This window comes from Mytilus californianus, unplaced genomic scaffold, assembly GCF_021869535.1.
Source record: "Mytilus californianus isolate M0D057914Y unplaced genomic scaffold, xbMytCali1.0.p SCAF_74, whole genome shotgun sequence".
In the NCBI taxonomy this organism is placed as follows: domain Eukaryota; kingdom Metazoa; phylum Mollusca; class Bivalvia; order Mytilida; family Mytilidae; genus Mytilus; species Mytilus californianus.
In genome coordinates this window covers 221,388-244,495 of record NW_026262728.1, presented here as the reverse complement: position 1 = coordinate 244,495, position 23,108 = coordinate 221,388, and the positions used below count along the sequence as shown (strand labels likewise).

General features: G+C 33.0%; 1 protein-coding gene and 1 long non-coding RNA gene across 2 annotated transcripts in view; one reads left to right on the top strand and one right to left on the bottom strand.

Moving 5' to 3' along the window:
* The window catches only part of LOC127710361 (uncharacterized), a 47,509-nt gene extending 28,466 nt beyond the window's left edge, over positions 1–19,043 (bottom strand). Inside the window, exons 1-2 of the mRNA XM_052216154.1 lie at positions 18,888–19,043; positions 14,241–14,394 (exon numbers count right to left, since the gene is read on the bottom strand). Coding sequence (XP_052072114.1) covers positions 14,241–14,394; positions 18,888–18,940 — 207 coding nt within the window. The 5' untranslated portion in view covers positions 18,941–19,043. The remainder of the gene's footprint in view (positions 1–14,240; positions 14,395–18,887) is intronic.
* The window catches only part of LOC127710363 (uncharacterized), a 229,198-nt gene that overhangs the window by 105,439 nt on the left and 100,651 nt on the right, over positions 1–23,108 (top strand). The window lies entirely within an intron of this gene.

The following is a 23,108-nucleotide window of genomic DNA, read 5'->3' as shown; positions in this document are numbered from 1 at the left end:
AAAAACTTTATCTCATAATAAAAATAGATTATTATCTAATTAAAAACAAGTTTAGATTCAGCAGTTAAAGAACCCTATATATATTTAATTTATTTTAAATATAACACACACAAACTGAATAATTTTCCCAGGGGACCTGCCCTTTATTTCATATGATTTGTTTTTTTGTCCCATACAGGATATATATGGTTTAGGGGCGGGGATCTCAACCATTTACAAGTTCTTAAACAGGAAGAAGGTGGGAATGACCCCAAGGAACTCACCTTTTATTTCATTTCATTTGTTTTATTGTAACATACAAGAATATATATGGATTCGCTGTGGATCTTGACCATTTACAAGTTTTTAAAAATAGGAGAGTAGGGGTTACCCCAGGGGACTTCCCCTAAATTTAATTTGCTTTAATTTATTGTCCCATACAAGTACATATATGGTTTAGGAGTGGGGATCTCAACCGTTTACAAGTTTTCAAAAAGAAGGGGGTTGGGGGTTACCCCAATGGACTTCCCCTATATTTCAATCAGAAAACAGTAAATTTTCAAATAAATCTGTCACTCCAATGATTATCATATGCTAAAATATTTCGAAGATCTAATTAATAATGAAAATAAATCATTATCATATGCTGAAATATTTATAATATCTAATTGAACAGAACTATGGTTGTTTAACATAGTACTCTAACATAATTAATAATGTAATAATCTTCAAAATGTCTAATGATATAGCTTATAATCATTACCACTTAGGAAATAGATAATTTTCAAATAAATCTGTCACTCCAATTTTTATTCTGAGATAAGACAAATCATAAAAGATAACAATAGTAAAATATTTAAAAATTCTACTTTTGGATATTAAAAATTTGTAAGGGTTCCGCGGAACCCAGTGTCTCGCCTACTTTTGCTGTTATTCGCAGGCTCAACAAAAATGAGGGAAAAAAATTAATAAAAATATTCCTCCCTATACTATCTTTTGATTGTAAGTAGCTTCTGTCCAAGTTTGGTAAAAATCCAGGATAATTTATGAATCTAATAAATGTTTTAAAAACTTAAACTGCAGACTGTATGTAATGTTGACTGGAAGAAAAACTAGGTCCATTTATAAGTTAAATACGGAAAAAATGGAACAAAATTTTATCAAAATTTCCTTCTAAATACTAGCTTTTGATCATGAACAAGCTTCTGTCCAAGTTTGGTACAAATCCAGGATAGTTTAAGAAAGTTGTTAAAATTTTAAAAACTTTAACCATAGAGTGAATGTAATGTTAACTGGCAGAAAAACTAAGTCCATTTATAAGTAAAATACGGAAAAAATGGATTTTTTTTTTTACAAAATTTACTTCTGGATACTATCTTATGATCATAAACAAGCTTCTGTCCAAGTTTGGTAGAAATCCAGGATAGTTTAAGAAAGTTATTAAAATTTCAAAAACTTTAACCACAGAGTGAATGTAATGTTTCTTGGCAGAAAAACTAAGTCCATTTATAAGTAAAATATGGAAAAAATAGATTTTTTTTTTTACAAAATTTACTTTTGAATATAATCTTATGATCATAAACAAGCTTCTGTCCAAGTTTGGTAGAAATCCAGGATAGTTTAAGAAAGTTATTAAAATTTGAAAAACTTTAACCACAGAGTGAATATTTGTGGACGCCGCCGACAGAATGTAGGATCGCTATGTCTCGCTTTTTCGACAAAAGTCGAAGGCTCGACAAAAATGAAGATAACTCACAAAGGAGATATACTAAAATCTTGAGACCTTCATTAAGTCCCAGGAAACAAAATATTTAAATTTGAAAAAAATTTGTTAAAGCGTTTTCATGTTATTGTGCGGATGCTGTTTGGAAGCCGCCAGAGCCGCCCGCCGTATATAACCATTTTAATAACCGATATTTCCTTCGAAAATCCGGTTAATAAAAATTTGAAGATCCTTCCAAAAAAATTTATAGAACTCTGCTCAAAAACCATCCGTTCCAGGAGTTTTGTTGTTTTTCATTTTTTTCAATGCTTCTCCAGCTTCTTTAACAGTAATTAGCTTTCTTTTTCCTGAGATGAAAGTATAGGAACACTTAAGTTTTTTCAGATCGCTTAAAGTACTTTTAGTATCCCTTTTTTTATAAAGATTGTTATAAAAATATTTAACTTCATTCAAAATATCTTTTTGTTTTGTTATAATTTCCCCATTTTCTTTCTCTACTTTAGGAATAATTTTGCTCATAAAATTTCGTGATTCTAAGCCACAGAAATAATTAGTAGGTTTTTCCCCTTCCTGTATCCATTGGACACGGGATCTTACTAATTTCCCTTTTAATTTTTGTGTTCGTAAACTTTCAAGCTCATGTATTTTTGCTTCTAATTCGTTAATGGAATGTTCATCAACTCTTTCCTCTAATTGAGTTACTTCATTTCGAAAATTTTTTTCCCTTTTTTCAGCTTGCTTTTTTTTTAAAGCTTGAATATGAAATTGTCTTCCCCCTAATTTCCATTAGAAGAGTCTCAAGCAAAAGCTGACAGTTAATTCTAAAATGAATGTCTGTATTATCTATTTTGTCAATATTTTCCATATTATAGACTAAAGCACAATATTGTTTTTTCACTTCCTGTATTTTTTGCTTAATAGTAATTATATAGTCTATATCATATAATAAAGAGTTGTTAAACTTCCACAAACCTTTTCCCCTAATGAAAGGGTTAAATTCTAAATCTAGCAAAATTATAGAGTGATCTGACCGATAGCTTGGAAGTACATTACAATTTTTTAGACTATTTAAAAAGTTTTCAGTGAGAAGAAAAAAGTCTAATCCAGCCTGTTTAAAGGATTTCTCTTCCTCCAAGTGTATCGCTGTACATCTAGAAAAGTTCTCTATATGGGTCTATCAAATTTCTTTCCTCAATAAATTCAAGAACTTTTTCCCTAGCTTTCGGATTGTTAATATTCACATAGTTGCAATAATCATACATGGGTTTTGGACAAGATTAAAATCACCACAAATAACAAAGTATTCATTTTCAAAATCATCAATAACAGACATAATATTGGAAAAAAAATCTGGATTGTCTGTATTTGGTCCGTATAGACATACAAGAGTTATCTTTCTATTTTCTACAAGAATATCTAAAATTAAATAGTTTCCATTTATATCTTTTTTTTCTTTCAACACTTTGCATTCAAAATTATTATTGAACAAAATAGCTACACCTCTAGAGTTTGAGCTAACAGATGAAAAGTAACACTCATAACCCCACATAGATCTCACTATGTTTTCTATATCATTTGTAAAATGAGTATCCTGAATACAATATATATTACAGTTCTTTGACTTCAGCATATCAAATACGTCTTTTCTTTTTAATGTGTTCCGAAGGCCTTGACAATTAACAGATAAAATCTTTAATGAACTCATTGATCATAAAATGTTTGCATCCAAATTACATCAAGTAGTTGAATGAAAGAAATAAAAATAATTTTCCAATAATGATGTAAACACAGAAAAGTTATTAGAATGGGGATGTCAAACAGGATAATTTTCAAAGGAGTGTTTAAAAATAAATGAAAAAAAATAGAACAATAAATAAGAAAAAGTTTTTAAAAATATTCAATGGATTGAATATGACAATTGTGATAAAGCATTTTCATAATTATGAACAATGTTTCACAATTTTTCAGTTTATACAGAATAATATCTTTACATTAACATTTGCCATTAGTGTCACTTATAATTGTAAGTGTGAGTAGTATATATTTACATGTTCAGTTATAAGAATAATAGGAATTAGTGACTCAAGGGAGATAACAAAAAATACAAGTTAAGTCACCTTAAACATTATAATTGTCATGATTGTATACTCTAGTTCTAAGTATACTAATTTTACCATAAAGTTTCTATATAATATAAATTGTCATCAATATTTCTTATTATTATAAAATAGTAATGTATAAACATATTCTATGACAGAAATAATTGGACATATTGATTCAAGGGAGAATAAAATAAAAAAAAAAAAAAAAAAAAAAAAAAACATTGAGTCACTTTCAATATAAATAGTTAAATTCTTTCTTATTTCTAGATATAAATTTGTATAATTTTATAGTTACTAGTTCAGAGATGTCAAAATGAGTACTTGTAAAAGCATTTTTTATTAATTTCAGTTCAAAACAAGAATTTCAATACATTTTGTCTATTTTCTGTGTTGTAACCTTGTCCTTATATTGTCAAATAAGTTAAACTTCAGTTGTAAACCATCTTCCAATCTACCATATACTCCAGCGTTGTAAAACCATACAGATTCAAAACAGTTCATGTCTCTCAGTTTACTAATAAGCTGCATGTTTCTCCAGGTAACGTCGTCACACTGTTATTCAAGTTTTTACTATTTACCATCACTTTTCTTTTAACATCACTATTGAATAGTCTTACAATCATTGGTTTTGGTCCAGGTTTGTCTGATGGCAAACGGTGAATTGCAACAACATCCCGCTCTTCTAGGTGTACGTTAAGATCCCTTTTCACAGTTTCTATAAAGTCTGAGTGCAAATTCTGATCCTTACGTCTGGGAAAGTTCATGACTTTGATGTTGTTTTTCCTCGAGTATTGCTCATTATAGTTGGCACTAGTTATTGCCTCTTGGTTTATTCTGGTTGAATCCTCTAAGCCTTTTTTGTTTTTGATAACTACAAACTGTAGTAAATTGGTTTGGTCAATTTGTTTTCTGAGTCCTTCATTCTCTATTGATAAAGCTTCAAACTTGTTTTGCATCTCTTGCATTTCTTTCTGTACTATTGCTAATTTAGTGTTAAGTTTCTTATCCATAGTTGATTCAAATCTTCTTACATACTATTGTCTGACTCACTAGACAACTCTGAATGAGTTCTCTATGGTAATTTAGGTTGTGTTCTGGCTTTTGTTTTATCTAAATCCCTTCTGGCTGACAATAGTGTTTGAACAGTATTAGTGTTAGTAGATTTTATTTCAATTATTTATACTTACCAGTCAGAAACATACTTTTGGATTATCTTTCTTTACTACGTTCATAACTCGCAAACACACAGATGATCTTAATTCAAACATTAACTAACCCAGATCATCCGTGTGGTTCATGCTTCAGTTTATCTTTCGGCGTGTACAAAACACGTTCAGTTCGCATTCGGTCAGTAAATGTTTTACTGCCGCAATATTTGTCTTTTGACTATGACTATATGATTATTTAACGATGGAAGAAACAAATAGAATATCCGAAGAAGAATTAGAAGGTTATTCTGTCGGTATTACTATTACCGGAAGTACAGGTTACCAAACCAAAATGGCCAGAACCGGCAACAAATCCTCAACAAGTAAGTCTAAAAAACGTTCGTCCAAGATGGCGGATTTAGAAATGAAGCTTTTCAGCATAGAAGAAAGCTTTGAAAAGCGGTTTGATAAACTTTTTGGCTTGCTACAGGCAGCTAATAAAAGTGCAGATAGTTCTCATACTGGTGGGTCAGCCACGCAGGAGAACGATGTTACGAGAATGGATAACGTCCCTGTACAGAGGGAACGCAGACCATTAATTCCTTTGGAACCTAACTTGAATGAAGATTTAGGTAGTCCAAGAATTGTAAGAGATTTTAATGAACGCTCAGAAATATCTTTACAAGTAGACCGTCAAGAGAGACGAGATCTGTTGGGTCTAATTTCAGATCATGAAGACAGTGATACTCAATCAGTGAGTAGTCATTTACTTGATAAAAACAGTAATGCTAATAAAACTGACAGGTTTAGTAAATACTTAAATTCAAGTGTACAGAATATTTCTACTGTTGATGAAAATTCTTCATGTAACATTAACACTACATGCAACAATAAAGTTGATAGACTAGCTAAAATTTTTAAGGATGATTTACCAGGTGACAATAGTGACCAGTCAGTAGGTTTAATATTAGATGATTCACAAGTTAAGATTTTATCTTATTCTTGGAGAACTCAACATCCTGAACGTTTGTCTGCTTATAAAGATGAATATAGATCATGTTTTCCTGTACATGAGAAATCTTTACCAGCATTACAAGTGCCAAGTTTAGATGATATGCTAGAACCTATGATTAAACGTGTGCATACAAATAAAACTGTGAAATCTTGGGACAAGCAAAAACAATTATTTTCTCAACCTGTGAAACAAATTGAGAAGCTATCCTATTCTGGACAGGTAGCTTCCAGAATGGGAATAATTTCTATTTCGTATATGCAACAAGCTTTGGGCACTTTGTTGGGTAATTTAGAAAATGACAATGCTAGTGAGGAAAATAAGATTTATTTGCTATGTCAACCAAATCTCTTGACCAAATGGGTAGAGCTGGAGCCTTTCATCATATGATAAGAAGGAAATGTGCTGCAACAGATGCAGGCATAAATAATTTAAATGACATTCAAGCTAAGGTACTTTATTTACCGCTTTCTGACGATGGTGTTTTTGGACAAGGTCTGGAAAAACAACTTGAGAAAAGGAAAGAGCAAAGGGAACAATTGGAAGATTTGTTACCCGAATTTCACAAAACCAACAAAAGAAAGTTGGACTATGATAGTCGTGATAGTTGGTCGAATAAACAATCAAAGTTTGCAGGAAACTCAACTTATAATAATTACAATAATAATTATAAGAAACCGTCTTTTAATACTAATAGACAGTCTTTTATAAATTCGTCTAATAAGTCTTTACAGAGAGGTGCCTTTGGAAATAAAGACAAGAAAGACAAAGATGCCAAGACATCAAACAGGGGTACAGGTTCCTGGGGTTCTTTTCGTATCCCCAAGAAACAGTCCAGCTGACTCAGAGATACAGGTAATTTTATTTCAAAATCAAGACAAGATACCAGTAGGGGGTCATCTCAGATTTTTTCTAGAAAATTGGAAAAAGATAACAAACGACCAATGGGTTTTGTCTGTAATAGAAAAAGGTTACAAATTAGAGTTCATAAAGAAACCATTTTGGCAGGGAATAAAACAAACAATAGTATCTCAAAAAAATATGGAAATTTTACTTCAAGAGGTAAATATTTTAATAGAAAAAGATGCAATAGAACAGGTTCAGAGAGAACAAAATCAATCAGGTTTTTACAGCACATTTTTTCTGGTCCCCAAAAAAAATGGGAAGATGAGACCAGTCATAAATCTGAGACCTCTCAACGGGTATCTTCAGAAAAAACATTTCAAGATGGATTCACTGACCAAAGTCTTGAATATAGTAAAACCAGGAGATTGGGCCATAACGCTCGACCTAAGCGATGCATATCTACATGTCCCAATATTTCCAAGTCATTGCCAATATCTAAGATTTTACCTTCAAAATCAAGCATATCAATTCAAAGCTCTGTGCTTCGGTCCAACATCTGGCCCACGAGTCTTTACAAAAATAGTGTCCGTAGTGGCAGCCTACTTGAGAACAAAAAATATAAGATTAGTAGTATATCTGGACGATTGGTTAATTATAAATCAACAAAAAGCACATCTATGCCTAGATCGAGCAGAATGTCTCAATCTCTTGGTATCACTAGGGTTCATAGTGAACAAAGAAAAATCCAAACTAGTTCCGAGTCAGAAATTGATTTATTTAGGGGCACTTTTCGACCTGGAAAAAGGGTTAGTATTCCCAACACAGGAACGAGTAGACAAGTTGAATCTAGCCATTCAAAAAATAATGAAAGAAATACAAATGACAGCTTTAGATTTTCTTCATCTTCTGGGGATAATGGCCTCATGTATAGAACTAATTCCAAATGCTCGTTTGTTCATGAGACCAATTCAGCTCCATCTTCTCTCTTTTTGGAGACCAGCATGTCAAGAGTTCAAAACATTAGTCCCAGTGACACAACATCTCAAATCTCATCTAATTTGGTGGTTAAATTCAGCAAACACGCTGAAAGGCCGCTCTTTGCAACCTCAACAGACTTGTATAACCATAACTACAGATGCTTCAAAAGCAGGTTATGGGGGTGTAATGGACAAGAAAATTTTTCAAGGGGAATGGTCTGTTTCAGAGAGCAAGAAACACATAAATTACTTGGAATTGGAAGCAGTAGTGCTTACAGTCAAACATTTTCTAAAATATCTGATAGGGAAATCTGTACTGATAAGATCAGACAACACAACTGTGGTCCAGTACATCAACAAACAAGGGGGGACCAAATCACCTCAGTTGTGTTACAAAACCTGGGAACTTTGGACTTTAGCAATTCAATCCAATATAACCCTGAAAGCAGCTCATATAATGGGAAAGAAAAACATAATTGCAGATTACCTGAGCAGGAAAAAAATTCTGCACACAGAGTGGTCACTGAACACTCAAATTGTACAGAAACTTTTTCTCTTGTGGGACCAACCTCTGATGGATTTATTTGCCTCGACAGAGAACCGTCAGACGAAGGTGTTTTGCTCATGGATTCCACATCCTCAAGCTTTTGCCTTGGATGCCCTGACAATATCTTGGGAGAAAATGTATGCCTACGCATATCCCCCAATCTGCCTGATACCCAAGATATTGCAATATATGAGGCAGTTCCAGTGTCAGATTCTCCTGATAGCTCCTTTGTGGCCCAGGATCCACTGGTACCCAGAATTACTTCAATTATTGATAGATTACCCAGTCAGTCTCCAGATACAATCAGACCTTCTCTGTCAACCGAGGTCCCAAGTTTTTCATCCGGACCCGGGGGTATTCAGTCTGACTGCTTGGCTTCTATCAACAGATCTTTCCAAGCAAAGGGCTTTTCTAAAGAAGCTAGAAATTTACTCTCAGCTTCATGGAGGAAGGGAACTCAGAAAGACTATACTGCAAAATTCAAGAAGTACTGTAGATGGTGTAGTACAAGGGAAATTAATCCCCATAATGCAACTTTAAATCAGGTAGCAGATTTTTTAGCCTATCTGTTTGAAAATGGATTACAATATAAGACTATTGCAGGCTACAGGTCTATGCTTTCCTATGTTTTACCTCAAGTTGATAATACTGCAGTAGGTCATCAACATCCATGTATTACAAGACTTATAAAAGGGGTTTTTAATTCTAGACCGCCTACCACAAAATTATTACCGGAATGGGATTTGCAGTTGGTTTTAACCTTATTGCAGAAAGAACCTTTTGAACCTATTGAAAATATTGATTTGAAACATTTGACATTTAAAACTGTTTTTCTAATCTCTATTACTACTTTCAGGAGATCTAGCGATTTGCAGTCTCTCAGAGTGAACCATTCCTTAATGAGGATACAACAAAAAGGCATTACATTTATTAGAAGTGGTTTGGCAAAGCAGGATCGACAAAATCATAGAAATTCAAAAATTGTTGTTCCTGCATTCACAGACAATAAAAAGTTAGATCCTGTTACATGTCTGTTACAATATTTAGAAAGAACAAAGGTATTTAGAAGTAGTTTAGATAAAGACCAACAGGGAAAACTATTCCTTTCAACATGTGAACCGCATAAGCCTGTAACGTCACAAACTATTTCTAAATGGATCATTCAAGTGATTAAATTAGCGTATCCTGATTCTTCATTGAAAAATATCAAGCACATTCAACTAGAGCAGTTGGACCCTCTTGGGCTTTATACAAAGGTGCATCTATAAATTCTATTTTAGAAGCAGCTGATTGGAGTTCAGAGTCCACATTTGGAAAATTCTATCTGAGAGATTTGTCAGTCAATGTATTAGACAATTTGTAAATATGTTAAATTTTTCGGCGAGTTGCATTGGAGAATTTTGTTATTGGTGGAAATATTTTAAATATGATGATTTCATGATGAACATTATTTTGTGTTGAACTATTGATGTGTTATTATTATATATAGACATTTGTACATAAGGTGCAATTTAGATGACAGAAATTTATACAGCATACACCATGTACACCTCCAGTTCAGTAGAAGGACTACTTTGGAATCTATCCAAAAGTATGTTTCTGACTGGTAAGTATAAATAATTGAAATAAAATTCAAAAATTTGTAATCAAGTTAAAATTTTATGAAATATTTATACTTACCAGTCAATATTCCCACCGCCGCCCCATGCTTTAATTTCAGTGCAGGTGTTTTGTACACGCCGATAAACTGATGCATGAACCACACGGATGATCTGGGTTAGTTAATGTTTGAATCAAGATCATCTGTGTGTTTGCGAGTTATGAACGTAGTAAAGAAAGATAATCCAAAAGTATGTTTCTGACTGGTAAGTATAAATATTTCATAAAATTTTAACTTGATTACAAATTTTTGAATTTCTTTTCCTAAGGATTTTGTCCAGTTTTATTACTTGGTAAAGAATTGCCTCCAGGCATAATGTTGTTAGACAATATAACTGCTCACAACAGAAAATCAATAATTCAATTCTAAAAATCCAAATGGAAATTCTTCAGAAGCTCATAGGTAAGTAATTCCACATCATATTTCTTCAAAACATATATATTAAGAATCCAAATTCACTTCTTCATCCTTTGGTATTGGTTTTTATTAATGGCACCTTGAAAAAATAACTTAATTCTGCAAAAACTGAGGAGCTGATTTTTATGGTGTTGACAGCTCGGCGGCCATATTTAATCAACAAGGTTAACCTCACGTGGTGTAAACAATCTGGTTTGAACTGGTCAAATTTCACCTAAAATTTTATACCGCACCAAAAAGATTTAACAAGTCGTTTAAAACTTTACCGATTTACGATTTTTTAACTGAAAATTTTAGCACCACAGACAAAAATTATACATCGCGGGCCCGCGGTCCTTTAATGGCCTGGGGAGAACACTGTATATATATATATATATATATATATATATGTAGGATTCTGAACCGCGATGGTCATGCTGATATGGGATGTTTAACGCTGAAGTGCATTTTTGATCATGCAGAATTGCGACGGTGGCATTGTGAAGCTATCTTGTTGATAGCTATGCCGACATTTGATGGTGGTTCATTGATTTTTATGTTCACATGTCGATGACTAAGTCATTTTGTTTGTTATAAGTAGATTTTAGTTTTTTTTATGTAAAACATCGAGAGTATAACCTGTTTAATTTAAAACAGTCAGGAATCTCCATTGATCAAAATTGAACGATGAAGGAACTTTCACCATGTTCACCATGACAAAAAACCCTCGTCTACGGCTCATTGTGATCGAAAGTATTTCATTCTTCCATTTTTATGTAAGGAATGGTGATCAAACTGATATATTGCTTATTATATTTATTTCATTATAGAATAACCAATATTTTCGTTAATTGTCATTTGCAACAATTCAAATGTCAAGCCTGCATGATTCCCCTTTAGCCAAGACAGACCACATGCTGCCCTTGATATTCCCAAGTCGTTTTCTTGCTATTATTATGGTAATGGTATAGGACTTACAATGTGTTCCAGCAAGGTCGTTTTCACAGGGCGGTCTGCCCGCCCTTTCCCGAGTGCCGCCCTGTGCCCTTTTTACAGTTTGCAGGGCGCCCTGCCTTTTTTGTAGATAGATTGGTATATTATTTTGTTCGTATTGATATGATCAGCCAATTACGAAAATTTACCTGGCGACAAGTATATGACTTTGTTTACGACCCCAAGCTAATCAACGGTTACAACAGGTGTCATAATCTGTTGTTAAAGGTAATCCGTTTATCAGATGGGTCATTTAATGATCATCAACATTAATTCATTCAAATAGAATCGGTCAGTCGGCATTTGTCTTTGAACTTGAAGAAATGTTCATACAACTTGGGCACAATTAGCAATGTTTACCATTTCATGGAGAAAACGTAATTGACAGAAAGTCGAAAACCATAATCAACTCGTTAAAAACATTGCTCTTATTGTTTTCCCTGAAATAAATAGCAAATTAAGATGTATTTTTCATTGACCGCCTTCATTATACGAAAATAACAAAATCGGCGGCCATATTGTTGATCGTATTGACATCTTCTACGTACTGTTTATTATCCTCCAAAGAAGGAGCACACCCAAATAAAGAAAGATAACTCAATCTTATTTTTTCCTAGCATTGAGTAACCTACTAAGATATTATAAAATATGTCTTCATACTTCTGGCTTTATAATTTATATGTTTAGGTGTTTTGAGTTATGGGAAAAGTTAAAGAGGGTCTTAGTAGCAGGGTTGGTAGGGTGCCTTGGTCATCTTTTTCTGTATTTTTTATTTTCAATCCAAATTTTCACTGTTCACTATATCCTACATGTAACATTGTGCATTTACAGCTGTTTTGTGCTGTATTGCCATTAAGCACAGAAAAGGTAGAAAGGTGAAACTTGTAAAGTGTGTCAGACCATAGAAACAGAATGAAGCAGGACATTTTTCAAAAAATACTGCATATAAAGCTTAACTGTGCCAAGCAATGATTTAAAACTTGTGTGACAAGCTGCTTGATCAGTTTTCAGCCTAAAAAGTAGAAAGATAGTTTTTCTCTGGGCTAATGATGTTGTTCTTGTATATATATATAACCAGTGATTCAATGAACAAACAATGTTTGATTATAATCTTTATTAAAACATGCCCTTTTCATATTATCATATCACGTGTTAAATGCCCTTTTTCAGGATTGGCACCCTGCCCTTTTGAAATCCTAGCTGGAACACTGACTTACAAATCAGGGGGATCTTTTTTTCATGGTCGAATTCAGAAGTCATGAACCAGTATCAACTATTTGCAGCATCAACAACAAGAAGTTGCATACCCGTTTTGTAAAACGTTGAAGAAAGATTTTGAGGGCAAACGTTTACAACTTAAATGGTTTTAATGACTTTAAATTGCAAATTTCATGGTAATAGAATATGCAACACCCATCTTTCGATTCCAAATGAAAACCAGATGTTTAAATTTGATTTTAAGCTATGAAATGGATTCCAAACTACGATACGAAATTTCTTCAGATTATCAAGTTGCATTTAATATTCATGTATTTACCTTTAAACCTGTAAAGTGATTCAAAATAATGGATAATTGTTGTAATCAGGTTATTTGGCATGAAATTATTTTCTGTTTTACGTCTTATTTTGTACTAGTTTAAAAAGGGGGATGCTGATTGCGTAAGTCTAAGTAAAAGCATGTGGTTGACTTTTTAAACTTTTTTCATCCTAACTGGATTTAAAATTTATTTTTTAATCTTAATTTTTTTTTCTTAGCATTTACAGAAACGTAATTAAATAAGGGTACTTCTGTCAGGTGTGTAAATCTAGCCATGTGTAGTCAGATATCCCTCAGGGCTTCTGTAATTAGGATCCTTTGAATTATAATACAACAAGATTAAGGGTTGTACAATTACATGCAATTGATTATAATTGCTAACAAAAATGGCAGTGGCTAATGAAAGGAAAACAAATTTTGACAATGGCGGAGATCATTTGAAGATGGCGGAAGATAATTTAACGTTGGCGGTGCGCCATCATAAAACAGGTCATGGAGATGCCTGAACAGTCATTATTAATAGTCATTGCATTTTAAGTCCTTGCTGTAACGTTGCAGTGTACATTATACTTTGTAAATAGCTTAGACGAAAAAATAGCAGTCGTTCATACAATTGTTCAGAAATTGAGGCTACACACAAACACTTTTTTTCCATTTAAACATTTAAACCAATACCAATTGCAAATACTTCTTGGTTAGTAAGAACGAAACGAAAAAAGCAAAAAATCTATACGGCTGCTGTGAATCAGAACAAGGAGTAAGATAGATCACCAATGTTTTTTTACTGCAACTGGAGAAAATATTGAATGTTTGGTATATATATATACTATCTTTCAAGCTCTCATAACAATTGGACATCTGTAAGTTTAAAACTAGACATCACGCATCTTATAGACCATCACACATCAGCAAAGAACCATTGCTCTTTAGCACAGACCATCACACCTCCAAGTCCTACATATATCTATAGCGGATTCAAGATAAAAGGCAAAACTTGCATTTTACCCCTATATTCTATTTTAGCTATGTGGGTTGACAGACGGGATCTTGAGACACACTTTTCAAACTAAATAACTCATTGATGAGTGTGGTCATGTTTGGTTAAATTGTGCCCAGAAGTTTCAGAGGACATGATCTTTGCAAAAGCTAACAGACAACAATGATGGACGCCAATTCAAGTGACAGGAAAAAAATCACACTGGCTCGGGGCCAGTTGACCTAAATACTAAAGCTATGGCTTGACTCTTTTCTATACGGGCTTGGCTACATTATTTGGTGCATTTCCTGGATTTAGACCTGATAAGAAAAACGAATATTTACCTCAATAACAGAAACTACAGTATTTGGCTTTACTTCTGCACAATTTACATTCATCAGCTGTCCCTGTTTGTAGAACCTGCAATCAGGTTTAGAAATAACACGCTTGCATCCTCTCAGTTTATACCAAATAGTTTCATCTCCACTTGAACACAGTCTGAATGATAAAAACAGTTTAGATTAAGAAGTAAGAGTGTAATCAGACTAACCAGAAATACAACATAACTCAGAATTTAAGCTAGGATTTTGAGAATATAGATGGCATAGGTTTAAGGCAGCTATCACATATTTGTTACAAAAACATTGGGTTTTGCATATATGCAATAACCGCAGATTAGGCCTAGCCATATTCCTGCCTGGGCAAATAACTTGTGTCCTGTAATGACGTCATAAGTGTTCATAACAACTATGACGGATGAGGAACATTGATTAAAATATCAGCGGCATTATTTCAGTGGAGGACAAAAATGTATGATCTTGCTAGAAGAAGTAATAAAATTATTTCTTCTTTTAAAGTATTAGTATAATTTGTGATAAATAGATCATGTAGATTACATCTATAACATATCCTTTTCCATATGGGCCCTAGTATCATTCCTCGAACAATATGAGCACTCTGCTGGTACCTTGGGTTAATATGGGAGTCTCTGTATGATACAAGGGCCGATATGGAAAAGGACATGTTTTAATCTATAATTATTGCATGGGCTTACAGGGGTAGATAAATAAAGGCAACAGTAGTATACCGCTGTTCGAAATTCATAAATCGATTGAGAAAAAAACAAATTTCGGGTATAAATGACCTGGGGTATAGGAGACAACTCTTATAACTGTATTGGAAGTCATTTGTGCCTTTAATCTAACAGTGATTGAAACATTGATCAAGCATTTATTTTGTTTACATTTAATTCTGGTTATGAGAATGATGAAGGAGTATCTTAGAAAATTAGACAAGTTTGACTCCACCAAAGCATTTGTCGAGACCATTTCAGACTATACCAAGATTATCAAGTACTAAATCAGACTTATTAAGTAAAGTCAAGACCAAAGTCGAGTACAGTTAAGTACAGTTAGGTACTGTCTAGATTACGTCGAGTCTTGAAAAATCTTTACTGGTCGAGCACAAAATATGGTCTTTTCAGACTCTGAGCTGTTTGTAGTGATGTATTCCAAAACAGAAGTTCATTGGTGTTGATTAATGCCAAACATACTTATGGGAAGTTTTTAACTTTCTTATATGGAATCTGCCTTTTGCTCCTGTCAGATTTTCTATTGTTCTCTGTCATGTCTGTGTAGTTTATTCACTGGGACCTTTAAATTTCTTCTGAGAGAAATCTATCACTTATTGATTAATTTACCTGAGTAAAAAAATTATCTTATAAATACACGAAAATACAGGTTTTATACTCACAAGTGTGCACACGCTGAAATGTCTCGCCTTCTTTACTAACCATTGATATTAAGTTGATAGTTCTAAATATAAAGCTTTACATCAACTATCACATGAACTTAACATGATCCAAGAAAATTAGGTCAAGGTCAGATAAACCAAACAAGAAATACATGTACACCTTACAATAATTCAGTACATTAAATATAGTTGACCTATTGCTTATAGTTTCTAAGAAACAGACTTAACCAAGAAAACTAAACTTTGACCAATGAAACGTTCAAATGAAGTCAAGGTCAGATGAACCATGCCAGGCACACATGTACACCTAACAATCAACCTATAATGCATTAAATATAGTTGACCTATTGCTTTTAGTATCTAAGAAACAAACTTAACTATGAAAACTTAACATTGACCAATGAACCACAAAAATGAGGTCAAGGTCAGTTGATACCTGCCAGACAGACATATACAGCTTACAATCCTTCCATACAACACATATAGTTGACCTAATGCTTATAGTTTAAGAAAAACAGACCAAAACACAAAAACTTAACACTGAGCAATGAACCATGAAAATGAGGTCAAGGGCAAATAAAACCTGCAAGACTGACAGTACATCATGAAATATTTCCATACACCAAATACAGTTGACCTATTGCATATAGTATAAGAAAAAGAGACCAAAACTCAAAAACTTAACTTTGACCACTGAACCATGAAAATGAGGTCAAGGTCAGATGACACCTGCCAGTTGGACATGTACACCTTACAATCATTCCATACACCAAATAAAGTAGACCTATTGCATATAGTATAAGAAAAACAGACCAAAACACAAAAACTTAACTATAACCAATGAATCATGAAAATAAGGTCAAGGTCAGATGACACCTGCCAGTTAGGCATGTACACCTTACAATCCTTCCATACACCAAATATACTAGACCTATTGCTTATAGTATCTGAGATATGGACTTGACCACCAAAACTTAACCTTGTTCACTGATCCATGAAATGAGGTCAAGGACAATGGACATGTGACAGACAGAAACTTCATAACATAAGGCATCTATATACAAAGTATGAAGCATCCAGGTCTTCCACCTTCTAAAATATAAAGCTTTTAAGAAGTTAGTAAACGCCGCGGCCGCCGCTGTCAAATCACTATCCCTATGTCGAGCTTTCTGTGACAAAAGTCGCAGGCTTGACAAAAAACTGCATGTGATGTTGTATTTATTCAATATTAATAATATATTTTCGATCTGTTGAATGTAAACAGTGATTCAAACATTAATTTAAGTTCATTTCTGACAAAACTTTCAAATAGCTATTGTATTTATTCAATGGGACAAAAGAACTTACAAAAGTTAAAATAGATTGACAAATACAATGCAATAGGAGATGAATCTGTGGAAAAGTTTCATTTGGTTCGCAATAACATTACAAAAAATCTCAAGTAGTCATGATCACTGAACCATGAAAATGAGGTCAAGGACATCAGACATATGACAGACAGAAACTTCATAACATAAGGCATCTATTAACAAGGTATCAAGTATCCACCTAAAATATTAAGCTTTTAAGAAGTTAGTTAATGCTGCTGTAGCCGCAACCGTGGCTGCCAGCCAATCACTATCCCTATGTCGAGCTTTCTGCAACAACAGTCGCAGGCTTGCCAAAATACACAAAAGGCTGTTGAGAACAATTTATAGAAAAAGAAACTGCCAACCCCATACATTTTGCAGGGATTAAACTTAAACTCTTTTTCTCCAGGGGCCAGCTGGGCCCCAAAAATATTATTTTCAGGGGCCCAACCAATTTTTGTACTGATAAAATAAAACTTAAATGCACTTTTCATATATACTAATAAAGCCTTTTTATGTAATCCTATATGTAGCTTTTGAGCCTGGAATAGATTAGGTGTGATAACTTTATACTATTTAAATCATTGCCACCAGAAATATTATCATAAGATTTGACATTACTGATTTTAGTACATTTCCCACAAAAATTGTCTCCCTTCAATTTGATCTTACTATTGACATTTTGACAATACAGCTGTTTCTATGAAACATAAAACACTATTTCAAATCCAAGCCATCCTCTAATAGTGTTGATCAAAAATATTATTCAATTACTTTTTATTGAAGATTGAATAGGAAACTAGAAATTTTGAAATTTATTTAGGAGATTTTGCATTTGCGTTTCTTTTTCTCACTGAAGATTTTGTAAATAGTGATGTGTGTACCAGTTATTGTATAAAACGGGCTTGTTACTTCATATCTGAGAAACAGGCAATATATGCCCTAAATTTTAGAATTCATTCATACATTTTTGTACTATTCATAATATTTAATCAGTCAATTTGTCAGTATATGTTCTACAAGGATCACCAGTCCTTCACCTTTCATTTGATACCTTAATAACTAAAATATATTCTACACATTTTCATATTTACAACTATGCATAGGAACTATTTTGTTTTCATTATGTACTACTTTCCAGTATGTTCTTTTTGACCGGGCCCAATTTGGTGGGATACATCTTACAAAGTCTTGGAGATCTCTATCCCAATCATTTTGTAAAGAATTCTGCTGAAACCGATGATAGGGGCCGTCTCAAAGTTGCAGTAAGGTGAGAGTTTTTTTTCCCCTGTTTTGAAGACCTCACTGTGACTTTGAGATGAAGAACAGCAATAAAAGCGCTGTTCCTTTGCTTTTTGTGTGTTTTTTGCTGTTCATGTACTTATTTTGTGTCATGGTTAGATACCCCATATCCTTTGTTTTTCTATTGTAATGACTCCCTGGACAACTGGAATGGATCTTTGATGCAGTTCAGATTCAAAAGTTTGGACGTAAAAACTAAACAATAATGAAAAAATCGTAGAAGAGTTAGACGAGAGATAAGAACCAGTGTTTAGAGAAGGGGTATATGTCAAATCATGACTTCACATTGAAAACTAAGATGTCCAATCGTGTTTTGGTTATAAAGCCTGTTGAGGAACTTTCTGGTTTCCAGAAATTAACTCTTCAATTTTCCCTCTCTGATTTAACAGTCAGATTTCTGTTTCTGAACAGTTGTTGTTTATATTGCGGGGAAAGGGTAGAATTAATGGGATTCACAGCTAAATACTTTACAACTGATCGATCAGGACGATAAATATATTCACCCAACCAAAAATCTGGTGACCCTTAAGTTTAGCAATGTTTAATCCCTGATTATGCATTATAATAAATAAATGTGTAAATACTCACTCTGCCTCTAAGTAACATATTTCACCAAGAGTAACTACTAACTGTGTGAACATTCCTTCATATAGTCTGTATCTAGTACGCCTCTGCTTCTGAATTTTCTCATACAGGCGATACAATGCAATGATGAACCTCTCACCTTTCAATACACTTACAGATACCTGACTGAAAAATTGAAACACAGACTGTGAATTTGACAACTTACAATCATAAGGACAATTTTTCAACGAATAAAGTTCCATAACTCTGTAATGTCATTTCAGCAATTGATAAAAACCAAACATGCCAAAAGGAAGCTTATATCAATAGATACAAACAAGTCACCATAGTTTTCTGATTACTGCGCATGCACAAAATGTTTTTGAGTTATTGTTCGAAATCTGGAGAAAAAAAACTTTTTTTATGAATTAAGTCCCAATTACATGAATTATTGACTCTTGAAAAGTAAAATCAGAAATAAAAAAAACAAAAAACAAAAGGGAACTTATGTCAACAATTCACCAAAGTTTCATGAAAATTGCTCAAGGTATTTTTTGAGTTTTAGTCAGAAAACTGGAAAATCCCCCATTTCATGCATTTGTTTATGCATAAAATCCAATAACTTGGAAATGTAAAATCTAAAATTTACAAAAATTGAAAGGTACATTAATATTGTTGCTTACGCCAATAGACATGATAGATATAAATAATTCACCAAAAATTTATGAAAATTGGTGAAAGCCTTTTGAGTTATTGTCCAAAGTGTTGAAGATGGATGGACAACAATATACCATAATATGTCCGGTCTTTAAAGACTGAGGAATAAATATAGCATGTGGGTAAATTGTTGTGTTTGAGTACATAGCCCTTAGAAGTACCGACCTTACAGCATACATTATATGTACATGGAAATCAAAAGGCTTCCTTTAATTTATCCCACAAAATTAACCAAGAGTGCACAATCTAAAATGTCTTGCCTGCTTTACTTCAAATGTCTGATTGAATTTATGATAAAAGTCTGTGATATGAAGCTTTAAGGTTTTACTACAAGTATCACATAAACTTAACACTACCAATGTTCCATAACAAGAGTGCAAATGCTGAAATGTCTCGCCTGCTTTACTGACCATTGAATTTATGTTGCAAGTCTTATAGATAAAGGCTTAACTACAATTCAAGTATCACCATGATCACATACATGACATACATGTTAACTTAACATTAGGTAAACAGCATAAGGCACTGTATTATTTAAAAAGCAGTCTTACTCCATACATGTATATAATAAAGTTTTCAGGTAATATCTATCGGTTCTCTTAAGCTTGTTCATATTGAGTTTTGAGGAGTTCTCTGGAAATATTTGTATTGCTCCTCCAGTCCATCCAACAGGGGAATTATAATAATACTTCAATGAACAGTTTCTTAAATCACTAATTCAAGTAACATTTTGTCCAGAAATGTTACAAGTAAGAGTTGTCTTTCATTAATAATCACCTATTTATGTAGTACATGTACAAATAAATCACTAGACTAATTGATTAAATTTTATTGTTGCGTTAAATATATATATACATGTAGATTTCATCACTTCAACAAGTGTGTTACGATATTTCTCCACTCTCAACAGTTAAATTTTAATATCTAAAGCACGAGGCTTGCCAGGCTTTTTAAATAATTAAAATTTAACTGTTGAGAGTGGAGAAATATCATAATACACGAGTCATAGAAGTGGAATCTGTTTCCTTAATGATTTTTATCCTACCTTTTCAAATATTTGCAGAAAGTTGTGTTCTTTATATGTGACGTCATCAGACATGGTCGCCTTTTTCCAGCATGTCACAATAGGAAATTCAGATGAAATCAAGAAAATTTAAGGTCATAACTAAATTACAACCAATCATTTGCTGAGAACAAATATTTCACAAGTGACAAATGAGTGAGGAGAAATATTTTTCTCACACCGGTCAAGAAATGTGAAAACAGCACAAAATTAAGAGAAATAATATTAACAAGCATTCTGAGAGTATTGCATGGCAATACATAGTCCCCTACCGGGTAACTAGAGGCTCTCAAGAGCCTGTGTCGCTCACCTGTATTTACTGATGCTTGGGAAATCATGTAAAATAAGGTTAAAATCATAATTAATAGTATTAGATATTAGATATTATAATGATATCTAAGATAATAACAAAAATTCGTAAGGGTTCCGCGGAACCCAGTGTTTCGCCTACTTTTTGCTGTTAATCACAGGCTCAGCAAAAATGAGGAAAAAAATTAATAAAAATATTCCTCTCTATACTATCTTTTGATTGTAAGTAGCTTCTGTCCAAGTTTGGTAAAAATCCAGGATAGTTTATGAATCTAATAAATGTTTTAAAAACTTAAACTGCAGACTGTATGTAATGTTAACTGGAAGAAAAACTAAGTCCATTTATAAGTAAAATACGGAAAAAATGGAACAAAATTTCCTTCTAGATACTAGCTTTTAATCATAAACAAGCTTCTGTCTAAGTTTGGTACAAATCCAGGATAGTTTAAGAAAGTTGTTCAAATTTTAAAAACTTTAACCACAGAGTGAATGTAATGTTAACTGGCAGAAAAACTAAGTCCATTTATAAGTAAAATACGGAAAAAATGGATTTTTTTTTTTACAAAATTTACTTCTGGATACTAGCTTTTAATCATAAACAAGCTTCTGTCCAAGTTTGGTACAAATCCAGGATAGTTTAAGAAAGTTGTTAAAATTTTAAAATCTTTAACCACAGAGTGAATGTAATGTTAACTGGCAGAAAAACTAAGTCCATTTATAAGTAAAATACGGAAAAAATGGAATTTTTTTTTACAAAATTTACTTCTGGATACTATCTTATGATCATAAACAAGCTTCTTTCCAAGTTTGGTAGAAATCCAGGATAGTTTAAGAAAGTTATTAAAATTTCAAAAACTTTAACCACAGAGTGAATGTAATGTTTCCTGGCAGAAAAACTAAGTCCATTTATAACAGTTATAAGTAAAATACGGAAAAAATGGAATTTTTTTTTTACAAAATTTACTTTTGAATATTATCTTATGATCATAAACAAGCTTCTGTCCAAGTTTGGTAGAAATCCAGGATAGTTTAAGAAAGTTATTAAAATTTCAAAAACTTTAACCACAGAGTGAATATTTGTGGACGCCGCCGACGAAGACAACGCCGACGGAATGTAGGATCGCTATGTCTCGCTTTTTCGACAAAAGTCGAAGGCTCGACAAAAACTGCAAAATTTTTGTAAAATTACTAACTCAGGGGCAGCAACCCAACAACGGGTTGTCGGATTTGTCTGAAAATTTCAGGGCAGATAAATCTAAATCTGATGAACATTTTGCCACCTGTCAGATTTGCTCTAAATGCTTTAGTTTCAGAGATATAAACCAAAAACTGCATTTTACCCCTATGTTCTATTTTTAACCAAGTCGGCCATGATGGTTGGAAGGCGGGGTCATCGGACAAATATTTTAAACTAGATACCCAAGTAATGATTATGGCCAAGTATGGTTAAATTTGTCTCAGTAGTTTAAGAGAAGAAGATTTTTGTAAAAGATTACAAAAATTTACAATAAAAAATTGTTAAAAATTGACTATTAAGGGCAATAACTCCTAAAGGGGTCGACTGACAATTTTGGTCATAATAACTTATTTGTAGATCTTACTTTGCAGAACATTATTGCTGTTTACAGTTTATCTCTATCTATAATAATATTCAAGATAATAACCAAAAACTGCAAAATTTCCTTAAAATTACCAATTCAGGGGCAGCAACCCAACAACAGGTTGTCAGATTTGTCTGAAAATTTCAGGGCAGATAGATCTTGACCTGATAATCAGTTTTACCCTAGTCAGATTTACTCTTAATGCTTTGGTTTCAGAGATATAAGCCAAAATTTACATTTTACCCCTATGTTCTATTTTTAGCCATGGCCGCCATCTTGTTTGGTTGGCGGGGTCATCGGACACATTTATTAAACTAGATACCCTAATGATGATTGTGGCCAAGTTTGGTTAAATTTGGCCCAGTGGTTTCAGAGGAGAAGATTTTTGTAAAAAGCTAACGACGACGGACGACGGACGCCAAGTGATGAGAAAAGCTCACTTGGCCCTTCGGGCCAGGTGAGCTAAAAATTCATTATACTGGAACAAAATGCTAACTTGTTATATAATTTGCCATGGTGTAAACAAAAAGTAAATTTCATGTCAATATCTTCAAG